Genomic DNA, 25,294 nt, shown 5'->3' on the forward strand with positions numbered 1-25,294 from the left:
TATGTGTGCCTGGTGACTTGTTAAATATTGATACATGTTTGAATTTCTTTGATGGTTGTTTCACAATGAGTAGTTTTTAAAAAAAAGTTAAAAAGGTGTAAAATTTCTTAAACATACTAAATAGTTATTTAATACTTTTGTGGTTAAAAGAGCTCAAAATACTTTGAGAATTAGGAATTTAGGATATAGGTCGATGAGTTTAAAAACGATGAATTTCTTAACTTGATATAATCATTGAGGTTGTTGGCTCATCGATAAAGTTTATAAATGACCACGAGACCAACAATATATAAAATTATAAATTGAAATTACTTAGATGCTGATTTGATTTGTCATTTATGTAATCTTTGTTTATTCTCTGTACTTATCTAGCTTCCCACCATTTAAAAATCGCATTTTATCATTTATATTATTCGTGTATCCCGGTTGTATTCGTTTTCGATAAATAGAGAAAAACATGGTCATGTCTAGTTTGGTTTCTCTGTTCACAGACGATTCATTATGGTCTTACAAACTCTCAAAATTACGGTGCTTTATGCAGAGTTTCCTACTAATAGAGGAGTGAGAGTGTGACAGTTGCCTGACTCCTGACGTCTTAGTGTGGATTTATAGGAATTCTCCATTTATTTACAAGAGTTTAATATTAAAGAAATGATATATGAGTATTTTAAAAGAGTTTTAATAATCCTCTTAGTACTATGATTACATAACAAATGTAGTACATTAATTTTTATAATCTTATGATTTGATTTTATAAACTACAATTATCATATAACTAAATCTTTTAAAAAATGTATTACAGACAAGTTTTTCCTTCTTTGTTATCGTCGACCGACAAGTATGATAACTAAACTCTTTACACTTTTCGACTTTCACCTCTTTGTGGACGGGGGTCCTTATGGAAGCAGCCTCTCTACCTTTGGTTAGAGGTAAGACTGTCTACAGCTCATCTCTCTCGTACCCCGCTCAGGATTGTGTTCTTCTTCTTGTTGTTTTAAAAAATGTATTATTTCCTTTAATTTACTTCTTAACTGACCAGTCGAGATATCTCAATTTGACTATGAGATCACTTGTAACATACATCGGTTTATGCCAAATGTACCATCCCTCTCTGTTCAATAGGATACTTTTTGCAACCGTACAAAACCGTGTTGGTATGGATCTTTAACTAGTTGTAAGGTACAACACATTAACACAGCCATACAAAAATAACTATTAATAGAAGTAAACATTACAAACATTACAGCCATATAAATTGTTGCAAGTATTCCCCTTCACATTTCAGTTTTATTGAAGTAGTTTTATACATTTTAGTTTTGGGAAGTGATTTTCTTACTTCACATTTTACTTCCTCTACTACAAATAACTTATAATGGCCATTTTGTCTTTATTAATAATTTTACAACCCATTAATTGGTCATTTACGGTTGACTAATCATCGCCCTTTTCTTATTTGTTTTCTTTTAGTGATGAAGATGATGTTTTCAAGATACAAAAATATACACATAACACCTTTGTGATTAAAGACATCGTTTCAAGACCATGGCCAAAAACAATTAGGTTTTTCCAAATGTTGCTATTGGTATCTTTAATTAATTAATTGAATATATTGGGATTTTGCTTTTTGGTTCTTTAACCATTTGAATGGATACTACCAATTTCTTTAATGATTCAACAATATTGCAGATGATGACAATTTTGTTCTTTTGAAATGAACAAAGATGTTGTTTGGCAATGTTTGATACTCCATCAATCCATCCGATACACTTCTCTCAGGCCCATTACAAATTTATATTATATCAATATTATTTGTTAGTTATATCGATTTGCTATTATCAAGACTAACAAATGTAAAATAATTAATTTATTATACAAAAAAAGGAAAAAGAAACCTGTACCGTGATACCTATGTCATATGAAGTGTTTCCGTTTTGCTAGACGGCAGGAGCCACAGGAGTTTTATCAAAGAAAAGTGTAGGGTAAATAGTTGAGTGAAACCTAATGAATATAAAAGGGTTAAAATTGTTAGGGGCAAAGAAGACATAATATTTGTAGTACTGTGTAGTAGAAAAATCAATTCCCTTTAGTTTACCTTTTTAGAAGTCGCCATACCAATGGGTAAATTTACATGCGAAAATCATGTGATATGATGATTTGAGTTTATGCAAATGTATTGACAACGTGGCAAATAACTCGAAAATTAAGTAGAATTAAATACAAAAGTTATCAATTCAAGTACATTATAGTTCATGGTAAGTACTTTTACAATACCATATCATACGGAAATTTTGAAAATTTTGAATCGATCGATAATAAACAATATGGTATTTGACTACTGACTAAACGGGTAAACCTTAAAAATAAAACAAGCACGTTTTGACTACACAGACCTATATCTCAATCATGTTTTTATTCAGCTTTCCAACTTTTTCTTCACAAAATGAAAGTTATTGACAAAGATTTGTGGTTATCAAGATATTTTAATGCCTAAACGTTACTGAAACGCGTTGTTAAATTTTTGTTATTCAATCACCTCCTTTTCCTTGTTATCATATGGATCATCAATATTATCAAATGTGCGCTCAGTTCTATCCAAGTGATTCTGGGCTTTCAACCTTAGAGGTCAACATCTAGATTCATCATAAGTCATAACAACCAAAACTACAAAAGCATCAAAATCGTTGCCTCTAATATCAGAATCCAGAAATCAAGAATGATAAATGTTGAAGCCTATCGGCAGTAGTAACATAGTGGCTACCAATTTGTTTAAATGTTATTACAGTCTACTTTAATTTGTAGTGGAACATGACCCTCTTGCAGACCGGATATCAGAAAGGATAATGATAAATTAACCTACTTGGTGTGCCTAAAGATGTGCCTAATTGTAAGATGATGATGTTAGAATATGATCAGGTAAAATGAACGTATGTCCGAAAAGTATTTAAGCCTACGGGGTCACACCTCAACGTGAATGTAACTATAAATTAATTAATATAAATGTAATTTATTAATTAATTTGATCATGAAAAACTAATGGAGGTCCGTTAAAAGAGTTAATAGTTAACGGTATTTAACTAACGGACTTAACGAAGAGTTGGAATTAGGAAACAATTAGGAAACCCTCTAGATTGTTCTAGAGGGGTGGCCGGTCGTTCAAGGGTTTCACAAACCCTAAACTTGGTCATCAAGTTTCCTAAACACTATAAATAGATGCCTAATCTAATTGTTTTCTACACACAATTCATTAGGTTTTTTAAAACCCTGAAAATCTCTTCTTCTCTCTCTCTCTCTTTGGTTCGATCGACTACATCAAGAAAAAAGGGTTTCGGGTTTTTGTTTGGGTCGAATTCAAGAGCTAGTAACAAAGGGTTGTTCGGTTCGTGATCAAGTACTAGCATACATACATTCCAACGTTGTGTGTACAATCGTAGAGAAGTTTAATTCAAACCTTATCATAAAGGTTTCTTGCTTTATTCTCTCCAATTTAAGGTACACGTTTTCTATCTTGGTTAATTAATTAAACTACATAGATCTTGTCTTCCGTTGCGTGCTTTGTGATTTGATTTGATAATAGTTATATAACCCAACAGTGGTATCACGAGCCTACTATGTATGTTTTTTGATTACCAATAAATCAAAACTTGAAGGGGGGTTAGGGTTCTTGATTTTTTATAATTTTCGTATATATATATATATATATATATTGTTAAATTGATTTTGTACTATAATTATAAACTATACGATGTGGAATTGAACTGAAACTGAGAATAGAGGTTTTCTAGTTAAATTGATTTTGTAATATAATTATATTATTTAAATTAGAAAAAGGTTTTATTTAATATATATATATATATATATGGATCGAAAATTTTTCCAGAAAAATAAAAAAAAAAAAGGTTTTTTTAGGGTTCCTAATCCAAGTTTTGATTAATTGCATGTTTATGTGATAAATTGCATGTAATTATATGTTGTACCTTTATTTTTAATGGTTAAAAAGAAGTAAAAATCATGAATTTTTCATGCAAATCATTCATGATTCTTACTTAGATATATTGATATGAAATCTTGATCATTAGGGTTAATTATGCTAGATAATCGGATAATTAATTGTGTGACTATGTGAATTTTTCGTGTAAATTTTCTATTTCGCGACAGTTTACTAAAAAATTCATATCTTTTAATCCGTAATGAGTTAGAGGTCGTGCTTTGAACTGTAGATGCTCAACACATAGGGCTAAAACTTTTTAGTTCTAGTCGAAGTCTGAATCGGACCAGAAACAGGTCTAAACAGGTCGTGAAGCTACTGGAATTTCCAGTGAGCAACTATGTGCTCATATGATACTTAATTGTTTTGTATATGTTTAAGGCTTACGCAATCAAAGTGACTTGATGTATGTGGTCCTCTTCTTTGAAGGGGGAGCCGATTTAGACGTAATTAAACCATAGTGACATGTTTAGGTGGCCTACTATAACTCGTTGCATGCTTAATAGTTATAGTTTATGATTTTACATATTTATTGTGATATAAATTGTGATGTAAAATTGTTTTTGAGAAAATATAAACTTGACTAAGCAATATCGAAATAGAGATTTTTTAATAAAATTGGAGTCTTACAACCTTGAGATACACCGGCTCACCCATTTGAACAAACTCTAAGAGAGGTATAAGTCGGAGTGCGCTAGCCTTCTAAAAAGGGCGGGTTTTTAATTGCGTTCATCGCAAACCTTTGCCCTTGCGCTTCTTTGTGCGTTCAAATGGAGCTACCGAGCTCTCTTGTGTTGTTAAGACTATACAAATGATTTTATTAAATATTATATTTAGAAGATATGCATGAATCTTTGAAACATAACGTTTTGATCACATATCAAATTGAATGACCCAATAAACTTAAGTCATTTGCCATCCAATTTGTCAAGGACACATGGGGTCATTGTTTTACTCACTGGTACACAGTGGTGAAATGGCGATTGCGTGGCGAAACCCATTCACTGGTACACAATGGTGGTCAATTTTGCACGTTCTTAGTTGGACGACTTAAAGCAAGTTAAGCGGTGAGACCTTGACCCGTGGCAAAAGATGGGACAAAACATGACTACAAAAGATCACTTGATGAATCGAGTGTCTTACGTAGGTCCCATACTTTCTAGGAATTGCACTTGTAATGCAATTATTGCTCGTCACTTACCTTTTAAGTGTAATCATTTCTAGCAGATCAACTGATGAAATGGTTGCATGTCAATTGGATCCTAGCCTTAATGAAATTAATTGTTTATTTTATAAACATTGGGTAATTAATTTCTTAAGGACTTATTATCGAAAATACTGATTTTTGAACTTAATCTGTTTTATAGATGGCAATGAATCCCTCCACAAACACCAATGCTTTTCGGCAAATGTTTGAAAGAGAAAAGCTTAATGGATCGAATTTCAATGATTGGTTTCATCAACTACGAATTGTTCTGCGAGTTGAGGAACGCATGGATGTCATTGAAAGACAATGGCCTAATGAACCTGCTGCCACTGCTACAACAGCTGAAAAAGCTGACTATAGAGTTCAGTACACTAGATTCAATGAAGTTTGTTGTTTGATGCTTGCGAGCATGTTTCCCGAGCTGGAAAAACAATTTGAACTTTACACTCCACATGATATGATCAGAGAGCTAAAATCTTTATATGAGAAACAAGCTGGAGTGGAACTTTTCGACAATGTCGTGGAACTCCATGATATGAAACTTGAATCTGGAAAGTCGGTTAGCAGTCATGTGCTCAAGATGAAGAGCATTTTTGACAAAATGGAATCTATGGAGTATGCTTATCATAAAGATGTTAAAGTTGGCATGATTCTCAAATCTCTTCCTAAGGAAATTTGAGAGTTTTGTGCAAAACTATAACATGCACTCTATGAAAAAAACTTTTAATGAACTCCATGTTATGCTCAATGAATTTGAGAAAACGATTCCTAAGAAGGGCAATGACTCCAATGTTCTTATGATCAAAGGGGGTCGGATCCAAAAAGCTAAAATATCGCAACAAGCTAGAGGCAGAGCTGATGGCAAAGGAAAGGGTAAGCAAGTTGCAAATCCTTCCAAGCCAAAGAAGACTCCTCCGGCTAAGAAAGAGCATCCAGCTAAAGACCAGAGCTGTCAGCATTGTAATGAAGTCGGGCACTGGAAGAGGAATTGTCCTAAGTATCTTGCCGAGTTGAATGTGAAGAAGAAGAAGAATACTAGCAGCACTAGTACTTCAGGTATTTTCACCATTGAATTATTTTCCCTAACTAAGCGTAAATCGTGGGTTTATGACACTGGCTATGGAACTCATATCTGTAATGAATTACAGAGCTTAGGAAAAGGAGAAAACTGAAGCCCGGAGCTTTGCAGTTGATAGTGGGCAATGGTCTACCAGGAGCTGTTGAAGCAATTGGAAAATTTCATTTAGTTCTTCCTTCCGGTTTAATTATTGTTTTAGACAATTGTCATTATGCGCCTTCTATTACTAGAGGTGTTATTTCAGTTTCTTTGTTGAAAGACAATGGATTCATTAATGTTTCTAAAAATAATGCTCATTATTTTGATGCTATTGCTTATGATGGTATTTATGAAATTGATATGCGTGATTGTGTTTCAAATAATTCAATGTATAATGTTAGCAAAAGAGCCAAGACTGACTTGGACTCTACCTATCTTTGGCATTGTCGTCTTGCACACATTGGCAAAAATCGTATTGAAAGACTTCAACGTGAAGGGATCTTAAAGTTAAATGATGAATCATTTGATAAATGCAAGTCATGTGTTTCCGGCAAGATGACACGAAAACCCTTTAAGCATTCGCCAGAAAGGGCTAAAGATCTTCTTGGACTCATTCATACCGATGTTTGTGGCCCATTTAGACATGTGTCAAGGAAAGGAGCTAGCTACTTCATAACCTTTACGGATGATTTCAGTCGTTATGGTTATGTTTACTTGCTTAAACATAAACATGAAGTCTTTGAAACATTCAAAGAGTTTAAAATGAAGTAGAAAATCAACTCGGTAAAACCATTAAGATTCTTCGTTCGGATCGAGGTGGTAAATACTTAAGCCAAGAGTTTAAGGATTATCTTAAAGCATGTGGAATTGTCCAACAGCTTACTCCTCCATATACTCCTCAGCATAATGGGGTATCCGAAAGGAGAAATCGAACCTTGCTAGACATGGTAAGATCAATGATGACCCGTACAACTCTCCCATTTTCGTTTTGGGATTATGCTCTAGAGACTGTTGTACGCATTCTCAATATGGTTCCAACCAAGAAGGTTGACAAGACACTGTACGAATTATGGCATGGTGATGTCCTTAATTTGTCTTACTTAAGAGTCTGGGGATGTGAGGCACTTGTGAAACGTGATATGCCTGACAAACTTGAACCCAGAACTACTAAGTGCATCTTTGTTGGATACCCTAAGGAAACGATGGGTTACGACTTCTATGATCCCGCCAAAAACACTGTTCGTGTTGCTCGATATGCTGAGTTCTTTGAAAAGAAGTTAGTTCAAGAGAACAATGGGAGGGTTGTAGAACTTGATGAGACTCAAGAGGAAGATGTGTCACCTTCTGAAGATACTAGCAATCATCAACTTGGGGGGGGGGGGGGAATGTTCAAAGTGATGAACCTCAAGTCGATGATAATGAAGCAATTCCACTTCGTAGGTCCGAAAGGACAAGACGTACTACCGAAAGACTATGTCTGATGGTAGAAGAAGACGTTGTTGGAGATCTCGATGAGCCTCCGAATTTCAAAGCTGCATTACCAGATCCAGAATCTGACAAATGGCTTGAAGCTACGAAGGTGGAAATGAAATCCATGAAAGACAATCAAGTCTGGAGCTTGGTTGATCTTCCACAAAATGCTCAAACTGTTGGGTGTAAGTGGATCTTCAAGAAGAAGACGGACATGGATGGAAAGTATGCAAGCTTCAAAGGTCCATTTATGGACTAAAGCAAGCATCAAGAAGTTGGAATAAACGGTTTGATGAAGAAATCAAAAAGTTTGGTTTTGTTCAAAATCCCGATGAGCCATGTGTATATCGCAAAGCCTGTGGGAGTAATGTTACTTTCCTTGTCTTATATGTCGATGACATATTAATCATAGGAAAACACATTCCAATGTTGCAAGATGTTAAATCCCATCTTGGAAAGTGTTTTGCCATGAAAGATTTAGAAGAAGCAGCATTTATTCTTGGAATCAAGATCTACCGAGATAAATCAAGGCGATTAATTGGACTAAGTCAAAGTGCTTATATTGATAAGATCTTGAAGCGATTCAAGATGGAGAATTCTAAGCGTGGGTCTATACCTATGCAAGAAGGACTTAGTTTATCTGTCAAACAAGGTGCTACTACGCCTAGTGAGGTGGAGCGTATGAGTAGAATTCCTTATGCTTCGGCTGTGGGATCTATTATGTATGCGGTTAGATGCACTAGACCCGATGTGGCGTTCGCGCAAAACATCGTAAGCCGATATCAACAGAATCCTGGTGAAAGCCATTGGATTGCTGTTAAAAATATAATGAAGTACCTACGAGCTACTAAAGATATATTTTTGGTGTATGGAGGAAATCCAGACTTAGAGCTCAGAGTGACCGAATACTGTGATGCTGGATTTCAAACTGATAAAGATGACACGAAGTCTCAATCAGGATTCGTCTTCGTTCTTAACGGATGAGCTGTGGACTGGAAAAGCAAGAAGCAAACCACAGTTGCCATGTCTGCAACAGAGTCTGAGTACATTGCCACCTCAGAAGCCGCGATGGAAGTAGTCTGGATAAGGAAGTTCATTAGCGGGCTAAACATGATCCCCTCAAATGACTTACCCACCGATTTGTACAGTGATAATACTGGTGCATTAATCATTGCCAACGAACCCGGAGTTCAAAAAGGTGTCAGACATTATGCTAGACGATATCATTATGTTCGTGAGCAGATCGAACTAGGTGAAATCAAATTACTCAAAGTTCACACAGATTTTAACTTAGCTGATCTTTTCACAAAAGCTTTGCCTAGGCCCAAGCTTGAAAGGCATGCCGAGGGCATATGACTTAAATTAGCTAGTTATTTCATTTAAATCTGTTGTTTCGGTATTTGGATAAGGGATGTTAAACAATTTATATTTTCTATAATGAAATAAAATACTTGATATGTTTGATTTCATTCAATATTAACTTGTGTCCTATATTTGCATGTTTAATCCTTGAATATTTTATTTAATGTTTTTATATATTATTAAATATTCTAAATTGTCCATTGTCGATTAATTATATGGGAATATAATTAAACTAAGACAAATGTGAGTGATTGGTTATATTCTTGGAATATGTAATGGATGGTTCCCACCAAACTCACATGATATCCATAGTTGATGCATATCGGACTACCCCACTAACGAATTATCGCTTTATGGATCGTCGTCATTAAGTGAAATTCGTAAATGGTTACTTTTATTGATCCTTTGACTTGAGATGCAAGTAGGTCAGCATGTATGAATCGCACTTACTAGATGTAGTTCTAACTCACCTGAATAAGGGGGTACATAAAGGGATATTTTCAGAAAGTGTCGTGAAGTATGATGACTGACGCGTGTAATCAATATAGGATTTGTTCCTTCAATTTAAAAGTTGAAGCATGATACCATTGGCGCCCTCATTTGACTAATTAAGATGTTTGCATGACCGTGCCCAAATAAATCCAGATGGTTCTCGATTATATTTGGTAATCATTAATTAGTTATTGAATGAGAAACATAATCGTTAAATTATGAAATGACCTTGATCCATATTCATATTTAACAAAGGTATCTGAACAAAGGGATAATAAATGTCTTAACCGTTTAAACTATACTTAAATATTTTCAGGAGCATTGGCGTGTTGCTAGACGCTAACCAATGTTATTACCTTCATTCATTATGAGCTCAAGTGGGAGCTGTTAGAATATGATCACGTAAAATGAATGTATGTCCGAAAACTATTTAAGCCTAAAAGGTCACACCTCAATGTGAATGTAACTATAAATTAATTAATATATGAAATGTAATTTATTAATTAATTTGATCACGAAAAACTAACAGAGGTCCGTTAAAAGAGTTAATAGTTAACGGTACTTAACTAACGGACTTAACGAAGAGTTGGAATTAGGAAACAATTAAGAAACCCTCTAGATTGTTCTAGAGGGGGGGCCGGTCGTTCAAGGGTTTCACAAACCCTAAACTTGGTCATCAAGTTTCCTAAACACTATAAATAGATGCCTAATCTAATTGTTTTCTACACACAATTCATTAGGTTTTCTAAAACCCTAAAAATCTCTTCTTCTCTCTCTCTCTTTGGTTCGATCGACTACATCAAGAAAAAAGGGTTTCGGGTTTTTGTTTGGGTTGAATTCAAGAGCTAGTAACAAAGGGTTGTTCGGTTCGTGATCAAGTACTAGCATACATACATTCCAACGTTGGGTGTGCAATCGTAGAGAGGTTTAATTCAAACCTTATCATAAAGGTTTCTTGCTTTATTCTCTCCAATTTAAGGTACACGTTTTCTATCTTGGTTAATTAATTAAACTACATAGATCTTGTCTTCCGTTGCGTGCTTTGTGATTTGATTTGATAATAGTTATATAACCCAACAGATGACATGTGGAAAAATCAGGGGGTAAGATTAGGAAAGAGAATTAGTGAAATCTACATGTCAAATTTTTAAGGTTTTAGGCATATCTTTAGGCACACCAATTAGGTTGATTAATCATTTTCCTATCAGAAATAAAAATTGCTTAAACGATTGACAAAATTATATACATTCCATAGTGATACCAATTTCCACTTCCTTGTCTAGAGATAGTTGATTTGTAGTTTCTAAGAGGGTAGCCAGTGGTTCGTCCCTGGACTCGTTCGACTTGCAGGGACGAGTCCACACCGTTGGGTGAGACTCGTTCCTTGCTCGTCTGGCACGCTCGTCCGCCTCGTTCGTTCCTCCAGGGACTAGTCTTCTTTGGTTTTTTTTTGAATGTAACGGTTGGATTTCAAAAGGGAATGAGACAAAAATAAGTTTCACAATTTGGCAAGATTAGCCCCTTAACGGCTATATAGTTCAAAACAGGTTAAAAAAGTGACAACTTTAGTCCTTAACGGCTAGTTTTTCAAAATGACTATATATACACTTCAAGTGAACCACCATTTGACACCACTCTTGCATATATTCAGCTATATTATACCAAAACACACTTTCGTATACATAAATCATCATGAACAACCAGTTTCATTCAAGTTTATCAACATATACGAGACCCGATTTGTTTCCTACTGGAGACGATGATGAAGAGCTTTTTGGTATCATGGCCGAATGTGTTGATTTGCTTGAACAAGGTGAATCATCAAGACCATACATACCCCGTAGTGTCGTCGAAGGAGATCGATATGGTGCTGACGAGCGCCTAATGGCAGCTTACTTTAACGAAAACCCAAAGTATTCATTGAAGAGCTTTAGGCGACGATTTTGTATGTCTAGACCTATGTTCATGCGCATTGTCAACGACATAATATCATACCCATCTCGCAATCCAGGTCCTGTGTCTTTGCATTTTAAAAGAATGCAAGACAAGCAGCTTGATGCCCGAGGAAAGCCTGGTTTCAGCACCATCCAAAAGTGTGTATGCGCCATACGTCAATTGGCGTATGGCTACAATCCCGACTCGCTTGACGAGTATCTACAGATGGGTGAAGAAACAGCAAGGTGTTATCTAGACTATTATTGTAAGTGTGTGTTTGAACTTTACAGGGATGAATACTTGCGTAGACCAACACCGGAGGACATACAACGCTTGTACGCTCGACATGAAGAGCTTCATGGCTTCCCAGGCATGCTTGGAAGCATTGATTGCATGCACTGGCCTTGGAAGAACTGCCCCAAGGCATGGCAAGGTCAGTTCACGCGTGGTGATCACGGTCATCCAACCATCATGCTTGAAGCAGTAGCTTCATACGATAGGTGGATCTGGCATGCTTTTTTCGGCACAGCTGGTTCGAACAACGATATAAATGTTCTGAACCAGTCGCCTTTATTTAGGGAAATCATTGAAGATCGTGCACCTGATAGCTCGTTCACTGTTAATGGCACCCACTACAAAAAGGGTTACTATCTTGCAGACGGCATTTATCCCGAATGGTCGACTTTTGTAAAGGCGTATTCATGCCCTCAAGATGAGAAGCGAAATAAATTTAAAAAGTTTCAAGAAAGTGCCCGGAAGGATGTCGAGCGTGCCTTTGGAGGGCTTCAAAACTCATGGCACATTCTAACCCAACCAGCAAGATCAAAAAGCGTGAATCGGATCACTCGAACAATGTACGCATGTGTTATAGTGCATAACATGAAGGTTGAAGACGGTACGCCATAAGCTCACTCGAGGATGGAGACGACATTGATCCAATCGTCTTACCTGAGCGTACGTTCGAGGAAAGGATTGCACTTCACCAACGTACCGGCAAGGAGCTTCGAGATCGCACTGTGCATCATGCTCTTTGTCATGATCTTACGGAGCATGTATGGCGCCTCCCGGCTTAATGTGTGTTTTTTATAATAAACTATTGTTAATGTTTTTATTTTAATGTGTGTTTTATTTATTTGAAGTATTGTAATGTGTTTTTATAAATAAATTGTATAATGTTTTTATTTTTAATGAAGTGTTTTTTAATTGTGTGTTTTAGTTTGTTATAATTTTAGAGGGTTAAAAGTGTAAAGTTTGGATAAATGGGTAGAATTAAATAATTGGTGGGTCCAAGACTAGTCTTTGGTGGATGAGTCCATTGGGTGCATTTTGGGGGGATTAGTCCTTGTAGTGTTTTTTGCTGATGTGGCGCTCACAGGGACTAGTCTTTGGTGGATGAGTGGTAACCATTGGGGATCCTCTAATCTCCCACATTGCAAATCAAAAACTTTTAGAACTTGGCTTAAAGCAAAACTTGTCTAGAGATGAGTTGATTTGTTGTAGTTACTATTTTAGTATATAGATATTCAAGCTTTTGCACGCTCTCAAATTCTATCTGTTTTCTCACCATAACAAGTCAGCCAGACTCAACCAGTTTCAACAACTATTATAAGATAACACATCACCAAACCCATGCGATAACAAGGAGAAATATCATCAATAAACTGAAATTTGTTATCTGGCAATATATTAATAACAAAGCTTAATCTAATCCTCCTAATGCATGTTCCTAACTATAAAAAAGCTGAAATGAATTTTGGTGCTAAGTAAAAATTTGAATTGTGTTTATGCAAGCAGGCATCAAAATTGGGTTATTTACTATCAAACTTACAGGTGTAATGGTGAAATTAGAATTAAGGTGTCTGCACATCCAGGTCTCTGAATTTGTTCTGGTGGGAAGCTGGAGGGGTTTCAGAGTCAGATAGATGAACCTCTTCGATCATTTTTACCACTTCATTCATGGTGGGGCGGTTATCCGGGACGTGCACAACACACGCCATGCCTATCTGCAACATCTGCACCATCTCCTCCTCAATGTTCTGAAATTTCATAAGCTCGACATCAAAAACCTCAGCAGTCCATTCTTCCCTGACTACCGACTGAACCCACTTAGGCAGGTCAACCATGTCTTCTCTTCCTGGAGATTGAAGCGGTTTTTTTCCTGTGAGCATCTCTAGGAGTAGGACCCCGAAGCTGTAGACATCGGATTTATGGGAGTGTTTTCTGTTTTCTATAACTTCGGGGGCTTGGTAGCCGACGGTGTACCGGGATGTGGAAGGGGGGAAGTTTACAAGAGGAGCTAAACCGATATCTGAGATGCATCCATCACCACTTTCGTTAACGAGAACATTTGATGATTTAATGTTCCCATGAATGAACTTGGGGCCACAAACAGCATGAATATGAGCTATGCCTCGTGCAGCTCCGAGGGCAATCCTGACTCTAGTTTCCCAGTCAACAAGAGTTCTACTGTCACCTCTGTTTCCTGCCATGTCATTATAGTTTACATCATTATACGCACATTGAAACTGTATCAAACCACAAAATTGAACTTAAAAATAAACAGTAGAACGACAGCCAAGAGTCTACCTTAGTAAGGAGTTTGTAATAATATTGTTTTTGCCAAGGTAACCTTACCACCTAATAAGCTTTTAATTAAAGAGTTTGTAATAATATTGTTTTTGCCATCATAACTAACACATATTGGGTGGGTTAAGTTAAAGGAGTCTACTATATTAGAATAATAAAATTAAAAGAAGCCATTTCTGGATGGATCAAAGTGGGCTACCCGGGTTTGGCTGACGCAAAACACTTTCTGGAGTAATCAATAAGTTAATTATGATCACCAAAATACTACTGTTAGTTTGATACTCTAATAATCTTAATCTTTGAATAAAGAACACTATAATAGGTTAAATGTAAAAAATAATAGACTTTGTGCAACTTTGAATGATTGAACTTATTTGGACCGTCTTTTTAGCTATTTTTTAAAAAATGGGACCGTGGGTTGAAATTGCAACCTGTAAACTGAAGGAAGGGTGGGAGAAGAGATTGAAAATAACATACCATGCAAGAGTGTCAACAGACTTCCTGATGATATATAATCATAAACGAGCAACTTCTCATCCTTTGAGTAATAATAAGCACGTAGGGGCACTACGTTTGGATGCGGCTCAATTCTTCCTATGATCTCCGTCTGCTGTTCGAATTCTTTCTTCCCCGCCACTACATCTTTCAACCTTTTTACTACCACGATTACTGACTCCTCTAAAGCCGCCTTATATGCTGTCCCAAAACTACCTTTTCCAAGCACCTCTGCTGAAGCCCGCAATAAGTCCTCCAGATCGAAACTGTAAGAACAACTTTCAAAGAAAACCATCTTATTTTCAGACTCTTGTACTTCACCACCAAATTCTTCTCTGGTCTTTTCACTCCTTTGACCAGCAGAAGACTTCCCTGTTCGCACGCGACTTCCATTTTCATTCCTTTTCTTTTTCTTTAAACAACAACAGAACAATATAATAGCGAAGAGTATAAATACAGCACCACTTCCAGCAGCTATGGCGATGATAGCCCATAATGGAAGCTTCTTTGAGCTTTTCTTTTGCGGGGCAACAGGTGCAGGAGGAGGACTGGACACAGCAGAAGGGGACGGAGGGATTAGAGGTGAACAAGGATCTAAAGGTAGCCCACACAAGAAAGTATTCCCGATAAATGATGAATCTGGGAAATTTTGAAAGGAAGATGGAATAGAACCATTAAGATGATTGTAGCTTATGTTGAGATTTTTGAGTCTTGAGAATGTGATATTAGGAATAGACCCAGAAAGGGAGTTGTTTTGGAGGTTCAATCTAGTTAACCGAGTTAAATTCTGGATTGTTTCTGGAACTTTTCCGGTAAATGAATTGAATGATAGATCTAACACATTCATCCGGGGAGGAAATGAGGCTGGAATGTTTCCGGTGAAGTTATTATGTTGAAGGAAAAGACGATGGAGGGAAGGAAGAGAAAGAACATCAGATGGTATACTTCCCGTGAGGCGATTCAATCTAAGGCTGAGAACTTCAAGTGATTCCAGTCTTCCAAGAGTGTTGGGTGGAATGGGACCCGTAAGTCCAATGCTAGGAAGTCGAATATGAGACACACGAGTGCCATTAGAAGCACAGATGATTCCAAGCCAGGAACTACAAACATTAGTAGCATTGCTCCAGTTGAGTTTTGTACCATGGGGCACAGCATCAGCAAATGCAAGAAGAGCTAGTTTGTCCGAATCTAAATCAGCAAATACTGGAGACACCACGGAAAGTATGACAATGATAGTATCAAGTAGTAGTGAAAAGTAGAGATTCATGAGGAAATATTAATATTTACATGTACGGAGTTGATAATGATGTACATCAAGAGATTTTCCTGGTCCAGAGCCTACAAAAAACAGAACAATTTAGAACATTTCAATTAAAAAGATCAACACTACCATTTCGCTCAAAAAATGATATTAAGACAATATAAAAGCATCTTCTTTTCTATATGGCTAGGTAAAATTAATCGATAAGCACTAAAACATTCACTAAGCATGTAATTGAACATAGTGTAGGCATCTAAGAGTCCGTTAAACATGCGGCTAAGTGACACTATCCATTCACACGAACATCCCTTCCAACCATAACTCCATATATATTATCATTGTTAGCGACCATGAAACAAATCATGTCAGGATCACCTCTATAAATGTTTCGACATATGTAATAGTCCCTAAATAATTCTCTACAACATATTTAGTCCCTAAACTTAACTCTTATAAAGTCTTAATAGAACAACCTATAAATAATATATCCTCATCAATTCTATTCAACATTCTGATATTATATATAGCATTTTTCATATATAGAGTAAATAGTAATTTAATATAATTTAACACACAGATAATTTATCCTATAATTATCTAACAACTAGATTTACATATATACTAGTATTAATTAGCAAAGCTACATTACCTCGGAATGCGAATGTGAAAATATTTCAGAAGAAATTGAGTGATTTTTTGTGTATATTTATAGATTTTTTGTGTATATATATATATATAGGTGAGCTGAAATTGAATCTGAATTCTCGAATTTGAGAGTGAATTTTTGTGAGTGTGTGTGAGAGAGAAATATTATAGTTCTGAAAGAAGAAGAAAAGGAGTGAAATGAATAGTGAGTGTGTGTGTGTGAGAGAGAGAGAGAGATAATAATAATCGCTATTTTTAGGCGGGGTTTTAACTATAATTATGGTCACGCCTTTGAATTAGTAAAGTTCTCGTATCAAATTAGCTAACGGTGCTTTTTTTATTTAATTTCTTTTAGAGAAGAAACATTAGAGGCTCCCAACGCGACGAGTCTCTCACTCGTCTCGACTCGTCCGTTTATGGACGACTCGTTTTTTGGGGGATTAGTCTTTCCAAGGACATAAAGAGTGTGTGGTGTTTAAGGGATTAATGGTATAAAAGGTGGGTATTTTTATGATATAGGTATATTTTAGGGGATTAGTTCTTGATGTATTTTTATGATATAACGTTGAGATTAGTCCTTCAAGGATGAGTCTATAGTATTGGCTAGCCTCTTAGTTGTCAATATATATAGTACTTAAAATCTTAAATAGTTAATTGTCAATATTCTGATTCAAACTTAGGAAACTAATTAAATTGTTAAACAACAAGATCCGATTGATTATATATAGTCTTTAGTACTTTGTTAATTTATTTATCTTGTATACTTTCTTATTTTATATACTTTGTTATTTTATTTATTTTGTATACTTTGTTAATTTATATTTTATCACTCCTAAAATGATCTACCTTTCATTTAAATAGAATTTTAAATAAAAAAAAAAGAAAAAGAAAAAGAAATTCCAAAGCTATAGCCAAATTCAACGTATAAGGTTCTATCCGTATTCCGTAAATCAATATGTGATAAAAAGCAAAGTAAAGACACTTGTATATACCGAATTCAACATAAGCAAAGTAAAAACACTTGCATATACCGAGTTCAAATTTTCACTTGTTACACCCAAATTAAACGTATCAAATATTTAGTTTGAGTCTAGCTAACATGTTTGTTTAAATAGATCTAAAAACAATCAAAACTACTTAATGTGCATCCTAATCTTTATACTCTTCATTATATTATATACCATTTAAATACAAACAAGATAATTATTAGTAATCTTTGTCTAGCTATCATATATAAATGATTAGGTCGGGTAACAGATTAAAGCACTTTAAAACATGTTGATCTAAAACAATTTTATTCGAATTCTTTAGTTTTTATAAATAGTTAGCTTGACAAATACAGTTGCAAAAAGTATCTCAGATATATAAGTTCTTAATTAAAACGATTAATGAGGTTTTTAAATACAGTTATAAAATATATTGAAAGATGAGTGATGCATGATTATTAAAGAGAAAGTACAACTTCTTTTGATAAATTTACTACAACTATACATTATTGACTTGTATAATCGCTTTATAAATTTTTGTGATATATCCATTAGTGATTTAAATATTACCTAAAAAAATATCTCAAAATGTATCTTAAATATATAGATTTTATAAATAAAACGATTGAGGAGGTTATTAAAAACAGTTCTAAAATATATTGAAAGATAAGTGATGCATGATTATTAAAGAAAAAGTACTATTTCTTTTGATAAGTTTACTATAACTATACATTATTAACTTGTATAGGCGGAGATCAATTATCCACTCTCGAGATTCGTATTAACCAATTGATCTTCGTGTCCGGTTCACTAAGTAGACTCACCCTACTCAGGACAACAAAGGCTACAACTCATCCTGCGAAAAACAAGGGACTCACTTTTAATCGGCTTATAAATTCATACATTGTAATATAGGGGTGAATTATTTTGAGAACTCATAAAAAAAAATTAAAAAAAAAACCAACCTCAAGAACTATTCTGGACCACACATTTTTTCTCTCTTCCCCTATCTTCAATTAAATAATAAAATTCACCCAAATCATTTAAAATGTTTTATCTCATAAATCGTAAATCGTTATACGAAACAAAAAGCATGGGTAGTCTTAAAATTTTGTCCTCTTTCATTAAGGATCCAATTTCAATATACTTTTAACGACTTTTTAATTTTCGTTTGTTTTTTGTACTTACACATAACTTACACGTGTGTAGATTGAACAAAAAATATGATTTGGAATGGGCTTCATATTCATAAACCAATGCTAGTGGGGGTGATAGGTCATTGGGTGATAGGTCATAGGAGGTGACCGGTGATGGGTGATCTACCTAAGTGGCTCCGCCCTTAGCCGTTATGGCTCCGTCATGGACTGATGGGCTCCGCCCTTGGCCACCATGGCTCTGCCATGGATTGACGGGCTCCGCCCTTAACCTTCATTGTTGTGTACATATGTTTATTTACTAATTTACATGTGAAAACAATGATCATACACATGTGAATGTACACAAGTACAAGAGGAAAAAAAACAAAAAATAAAAAGCCGTCAAAAGTATATCGAATTGGATCTCTAGTAAAAGAGGACGAAATTTTACGACTACCCATGCTTTTTGTTACGTCTAACGATTTACGGTTTGTGAGATAAATCATTTTGATTTATTTGGGTGAATTTAGTTTTATAATTGAAGAGAGAGAAAGAATATGTGGTAATTCTTGAGTTCTTAAATAAGTACTAAGGATGGCAAAAATACCCGTACTCGATGAAGAACCTGATACCCGCACCCGATTTGACCGGGGAATCCCCGAGTTAACCAGGGATGGAGACGGGTATAGGGATGTAAATCTAATCACCGATGGATTTGGGGACGGGGATGGGAAACTGTAAATCCCCGATCCCCAAACCCGAACCTGAAAATACAATATATATATTTATTAGAATCACTTTAAGTCCTTATCTATATTCTAAAATCAATTTTAAGTTTAGAGCTTTTATTTAATACTTTTTACGTGTTATACTTTATTAATCATTTACTTAACATATACATTAGTTTATACATAGAAATTAGTTTATACATAGAAAGAAAATATCAAAATACACATTCTCCTACGTATTTTTTATCAAGATAAGTTCATGTTCATTCAAAAAAAGTATCCCCGATACCCGGCGGGGATCCTCGATACTCGATAGGGATAGGCATGGGGATGTAATTTAATTCCCCGACAGGGATGAGGATTACAAGTAAAAATCGGGTACAGGGATAGGGATTAAGATCCCCAACAATCCCCGCCCCATTGTCATCACTATAAATAACTCTTTCTCTTGTGATATATCCATTAGGATACAAATATTACCTTAAAAAATCCCACACTATTAGAGTACATACGTAAATAACTAAATATTGACTGAATCACTAACTTCTATGATTCCTTGAGAACTTCGTCATATAAGTCTCAAAGCCGGCTATAAGTAAAATTGGGTTAGGCAGTAACCTAGAGCCCACAACCGTTCAAGGCTCCTAAATTTTGTGGGAATTGGATAAGTAGTTTGCTTTTGCTAGCTTTTTTTTTTCAATTCTTTTAATTTTACAAATTACAATGACATTTTTTAATTAAGTAAAAAAGCAATCTTCCAATACTGACTTCTATCCGGGCCCACCTTTCTTTGTTTATTCTTTGTTGTTTTACATGTATCTATCTATATTCATATTTGAGATTTATATTCATTGTTACGAAGACTTACTGTATTTTTTATTATTGGTTAATTTTTTCCTTTTTTTTATTTATCATTTTTTGTTTGAGGTTTGAATATGACAACTCAAAAAGGAACATATAGTTATCTAACTGTATCAAGGTGTTAAGGTTATAATTTAAATGCAAGTAAAGAAAAAAAATAATAATAAGGAAAAAAAAAGTGCATGGAGGAAGGAGCTAGAATGAAAGTGAAGGGAATAGTTTCAATAGCTTTGCTATGAAAACTCTCTTAAAGCATGAATGATCAGTGTCATTCATTGACCTCCTAAAGCTGATGAAATATAATGGAATCCTGGTTTGAATTTTAAAACCCGTTATACTTAATTTGTATGTTAACGAATTAGGCCCCCAAATTTTATCCCGCCTAAATCCCCCAAAAAAGTTAAGCCAGTCCTGTAAGTCTTGAGGTTATAATTCATTTCGACAAGAAACACAAATCTAGTCATTGGCGTACCCCTTTTTAATGGCAAGTTGACAACATCAGAAGCAAACTTCCGGGCCGGGAAGGAGCCAGGTGAGCTAGGGATGTGCACGGGTTGAAACCCGGTCGATCCAGCCCGAACCGACGTGACCCGTAACCCGAGATTTCATGAAAAACAGAACCAAAACCCGGCCCTAAGGTGAGCACCCCTGCACGAGCCTTATTGAAAACTAAAGCAAGAAGGGGCCTCGTGACACAAAGTTTCACACAGAACAACGAGACATCAAATTAAGGATTAGTAGAAATATCTTTTGCTATTAATAACTGCAACCTCCAGAAATTTGAATGATGAAATATGCTAAATTGAAAATCAGATTGTAAGAAAAGTGGTTGGGAAGCAAATGCAGTATACATTACATATGTTCATATGTAGTAAGATTACTCAACCATGTATATGAGCAACTAATTGACCTCTTTCAACTATACTGTAGTTTGACTGCTCTTTAATATTAGATCACACAACCACCAAGAAGGTACACATCAAATCCTATAAAAGCAGAAAGGTATGAAATGTTATATAGCAAGTTCGCAACATCCTTACAATAACTAACCATATCTCCACTCCAATATCAGCTTTAATGGTTCAAACCCAATAGTTCAGTTTAGAATCCAAAGTTTACATTACCTTCAAATATCAAAAACTAATGTCCCAGACCCACAAGGATCGTCAGTCTAATATATAATCAATCAAACATATATATCAATATATGTATATACACAAACACAATATAAACAACTAATGAATAATGAGAGATGCATTTTTCAGTGACTCAAAAATTAATAATTTACAAAAGAGAAACCTCACCCGAGAGCCAATGTTGGTAATACAGATGCCTGAATCTAATAGACTGGTAAAAAAAATCACGTGTAAGAGAAAGAAATAGATGAGCAAAATAGATAACCTAAAATTACATTTATGAAACCAAGTAAAGCCTAATGCTATCAAAATTATGAAACGGGTTGCTAAGGTCAGATGTAGATTCCGATTTCTCAAAACTTTGTGGTTAAGTGAGCCACAAACACTCCTAATCCCTTAACTAGTCAGATTCCAATAGGTCCTAGTGGATGCCTAATATAGATCGTATGGTAGTCTCCTCAGGTCCATCATTCATCATTAATTGCAAATAATTGTAATTTTAAAAAAAAGGTTCCCATAAAATTAAATAGAGAACTTATAATTAACTGACATAAATCACGGCAAAATGAGTCATTGTTTCTTGAGCAGCTTATGGCGGAAAAATGGATAAGCTGAAACCATCTTTGAACAACGCAATCAATATGCAATGGTCAACAGAATCACACCATATAGGCAACTTACAAGGATGCTTCCTTTGATGTATCAGCCTCATTCAGCTCTGTTTCTTTTTGATGTATCAGCTCATTTACACTCATTAACTTCATCACTTTTTCAAAGACCATGGCCACTTCATCATCATAACCACCATTTTTCAAACCAAGATTCAGATTCTTACATGTACCAGAACCAAGTGTAAATCCCCCCCACCACTTCTTCAGTTCATCTATGGAAGACGATCACGAGGATTACAACTAGAAACTTGCTACGGAGTCAATTATTAATAAACAAACTATGTTATTAACTTGAATGATATAAAATGTTAAATCCTATAAATAGTTTACGCCAGTTCATTCTACTTGCTAAACTAATTCACTCTACATACTAAACTATTTCACATTAACTTCACTGAAGCCAGAAACCTATCATATCTTCACCATATTTTCAAACACCTTAGCAACTTCATCATTATAGCCACGATTTTTCAATCCAACAATAAGAGCCTTGCATGTGTCGAAACCAAATCGAATTCTCTTCTTGTCTTCATCAATGGAAGCCAATGCTTCACCAAATTTCCCTTTTTTACAGAAAATTTCAAATAATCGATCAAAAACACTTCTGCAACAATGTTCCTTACCTACTAGCTCATCCCAAAGCTCAAAAGATCTATCGACATTGTACTCTTCGGAAAGAATATCAACCAAAATATCCGATACTTCGTTTTTAGAGATACCTAATTGAATCAAATCCTCAAAAATTGTAAAAATGTTTGACGTTTCTCCTGATTTAATGTAAGCATGTAAAAGAGATGTGTAGGCTTCGACTCTTGGTGTCATCTCTTTCGTTTTCATCACAGTTAGTATGTGTTCTGCCTCTTTTATAAAACCACATTTACAGTACCCGTCAATTAATGTCGCATAAGTCAAACTGTTGACCATCACTCCTTTCCTTAAGATTTCATCAAACAACTCCCCTGCCTTTCTAATCTTACCTGCCTTGCATAGCCCATTAATCAAAATATTATATGTGACAATATTTGGACAAACATTTCTATCTTGCATTTCAGCAAACAGCTGGAATCCGTTCTGGAGATCACCTTTCTTGATGAAGCCAGAAATCAGAGAACTGTAAGCATAAACATCAAGATTCAAACCCTTCTCTCTAACCTCAGAGACCACCTCCATTGCCAGATCCATCTTTTGATTCTTTGAGAACCCTTGTATAAATGCATTGTAAATTTGTACATCAGGAAGAAAACCTTTTCCCACCATATTTCTCAAATTAGAAAGTTCTTCCTTTGACTCTCCTTCTTTACAATGCCCATCAATCATGGATGCTAAAACAGCTTGATCAGGCACAATGCCCTGGCCAAGCATCTCTGTGACATACGCGTTAGCAATCTTAACTTCTGCAATATTATTATAAGCAGAAATAAGAGCTCCATAAGTGAAAACACTCGGCTTTACTCCATTTTCCACCATTTGAGCCAAAATACCCTGAGCTTCCTTCATTTTTTTTTCCTTGCAGAGACCAAGTATAATATAATTATAGCAAAGTACATCTGCCAAAACACCTTCATCCTTCATACCTTCAAGAATCTTGATCGCCTTTTTGTATTGACCAAGTTTACACAACCCATATATTATGCACTGGAATGTCACAAGATCAATGTTGTTCCCATTAGAAATCATTTCATCTTTCAGCTTTAACGCCTCATCCACTTCACCTTGTTTCAACAACCCATCAATTAGTGCATTATAAGTAACAATGTCAGGAGACAAACCGAGAAACTTCATTTCTTGTAAAAGCACTTTTGCATCATAGGGTCTCTTTAATTTGCATAACCCATCAATAAGATTCGTATAAGTATATATATCAGGACTCAAACCCTTCTCCGACATAAAACTTTTTAACTCAAATGCTTCATCAACAAAGCCCGTTTTACATAGCCCGCTAATAAGCACATTGTATGTTACTAAACTCGGACTATAACCGTTCTTCTCCATCTCAAAAAAAACCTTTCTAGCCTCATCCACTTTCCCAATCGTCAAGTAACCACCAATCGCATTAGTATAAGTAAAATCATCAGGTTTCAACTTGTTAGCCAACATTTTCTCATACACATTCCAAAATGACTCCATTTTATTTAGTTTCAGCAAATCTTTCATCAGATTATTAATACACCATAGTGTGGATCGAGGTTCACAATTCTTATCAATCATATCATCTATTAAGCTTAAAGCTTTCTCTATCTCACATTCTTTCATAAACCAATCAACCAAAGACTTGTAAGTAACATGATTAGGAATCAAACCCTTTTCATTCATTAAATTCTTATAATATAAAGCTTCTTTAACGAGTCCATATCTACATAACCCTCCGGTCAACACATTATACGTCACCAAATTAGGACTGCAATTCTTCTCCTCCATTTCCAAAAATACCCTTTTCGCGTCTCCCATTTTCCCACATCTACAATAAGCCTTAATCACATTGGTATACATATAAACATCAGGGGTCACATTACGCTTAACCAAACTCTGGTAAACATTCCAAAACAACTCCAACTTATCATTCTTTAATAAATCACTCATCAAAGAATTCAAACACAACGAATCCGGTAAACAATCAGCATTCAACATCATATAAACAGCTTCATCGAATAAACGTTTATCTTTATAAGTATAAATAAGCCGTGTAAACGCTACAGAACTAAACCCGACACTTTTAACAGCAAGTAAAACATCCGAAATGGGCGAGTAATGGGTGTCTATCATTTGGCATAAAACCCGACTAGCATTCCTAAATTCATTGGCATTACAGTAACACATTGAAAGAATCAAAAAAGATTGTAGATTTTGAAAAGTACCCTTTTGAGAAGCGAACCAGTTGAAGAAATTGTGAAGTCTGTGGGGATGAAATGATCGATTTCGATCAAGAATCGATTGAATCGTTTGTGGGTTTAGGTTTTTGCGAAGATTTGGAAATGATTTCTTTAATTTTGAAAACCAATCATCTTGCTTTAAAATGAATGTGATTTCTTTGACAGTTTTTTCTTCATCATCATCGTTGTTACTTTGTTCCTGGGAAATCTTTGAGCAATATAATCTTGAAATTGAAAAAGATCGTGTTTTCAGTATTTGTATGTCCTTTCTCATTTGTAAATACAGATGTGTGTAATGTAGGACAACCTTATTGAAATGAAATTGATTATTGAAGTCAAGTGTTTGGTGAAGAAGACCAAGGTGTAATGGGCCTGGGTTTTTTAAATAATCTTTATTCCCAAACCCATTCC

At 35.2% G+C, this 25,294-nt stretch overlaps 3 protein-coding genes across 3 annotated transcripts; 1 reads left to right on the plus strand and 2 right to left on the minus strand.

Moving 5' to 3' along the window:
* Positions 1-1,772: 1,772 nt before the first annotated feature.
* On the minus strand, positions 1,773-15,968 carry LOC122582104 (probable inactive receptor kinase At5g58300). The gene is made up of 3 exons (XM_043754462.1): positions 14,572-15,968; positions 13,337-13,990; positions 1,773-1,998 (listed from the first exon to the last, which is right to left on the minus strand). Exons 1-2 carry the CDS (start codon positions 15,854-15,856, stop codon positions 13,359-13,361), a joined length of 1,917 nt encoding a protein of 638 aa, XP_043610397.1. The 5' UTR covers positions 15,857-15,968; the 3' UTR covers positions 1,773-1,998; positions 13,337-13,358.
* LOC122581611 (protein ANTAGONIST OF LIKE HETEROCHROMATIN PROTEIN 1-like) lies at positions 11,266-12,414 on the plus strand. The gene has a single exon (XM_043753853.1). The coding sequence runs from the start codon at positions 11,266-11,268 to the stop codon at positions 12,412-12,414; it is 1,149 nt and encodes a 382-aa protein (XP_043609788.1).
* Positions 15,969-21,463: 5,495 nt separating the features above from the next.
* Positions 21,464-25,157, minus strand: LOC122581014 (pentatricopeptide repeat-containing protein At1g63330-like). The gene has a single exon (XM_043753154.1). The coding sequence runs from the start codon at positions 25,155-25,157 to the stop codon at positions 22,425-22,427; it is 2,733 nt and encodes a 910-aa protein (XP_043609089.1). The 3' UTR covers positions 21,464-22,424.
* Between the last annotated feature and the right edge of the window lie 137 nt (positions 25,158-25,294).

This window comes from Erigeron canadensis, chromosome 9 (genome assembly GCF_010389155.1).
Source record: "Erigeron canadensis isolate Cc75 chromosome 9, C_canadensis_v1, whole genome shotgun sequence".
Lineage (NCBI taxonomy): Eukaryota > Viridiplantae > Streptophyta > Magnoliopsida > Asterales > Asteraceae > Erigeron > Erigeron canadensis.

Coding starts and splice junctions, on each gene's coding strand:
- LOC122581611 (XM_043753853.1), top strand. CDS start 11,266: ATGAACAACCAGTTTCATTCAAGTTTATCAACATATACGAGACCCGAT.
- LOC122582104 (XM_043754462.1), bottom strand. CDS start 15,856: ATGAATCTCTACTTTTCACTACTACTTGATACTATCATTGTCATACTT. Junction 13,991..14,571: donor TCTGTTGACACTCTTGCATG/GTATGTTATTTT, acceptor ATGACATGGCAG/GAAACAGAGGTGACAGTAGA.
- LOC122581014 (XM_043753154.1), bottom strand. CDS start 25,157: ATGAGAAAGGACATACAAATACTGAAAACACGATCTTTTTCAATTTCA.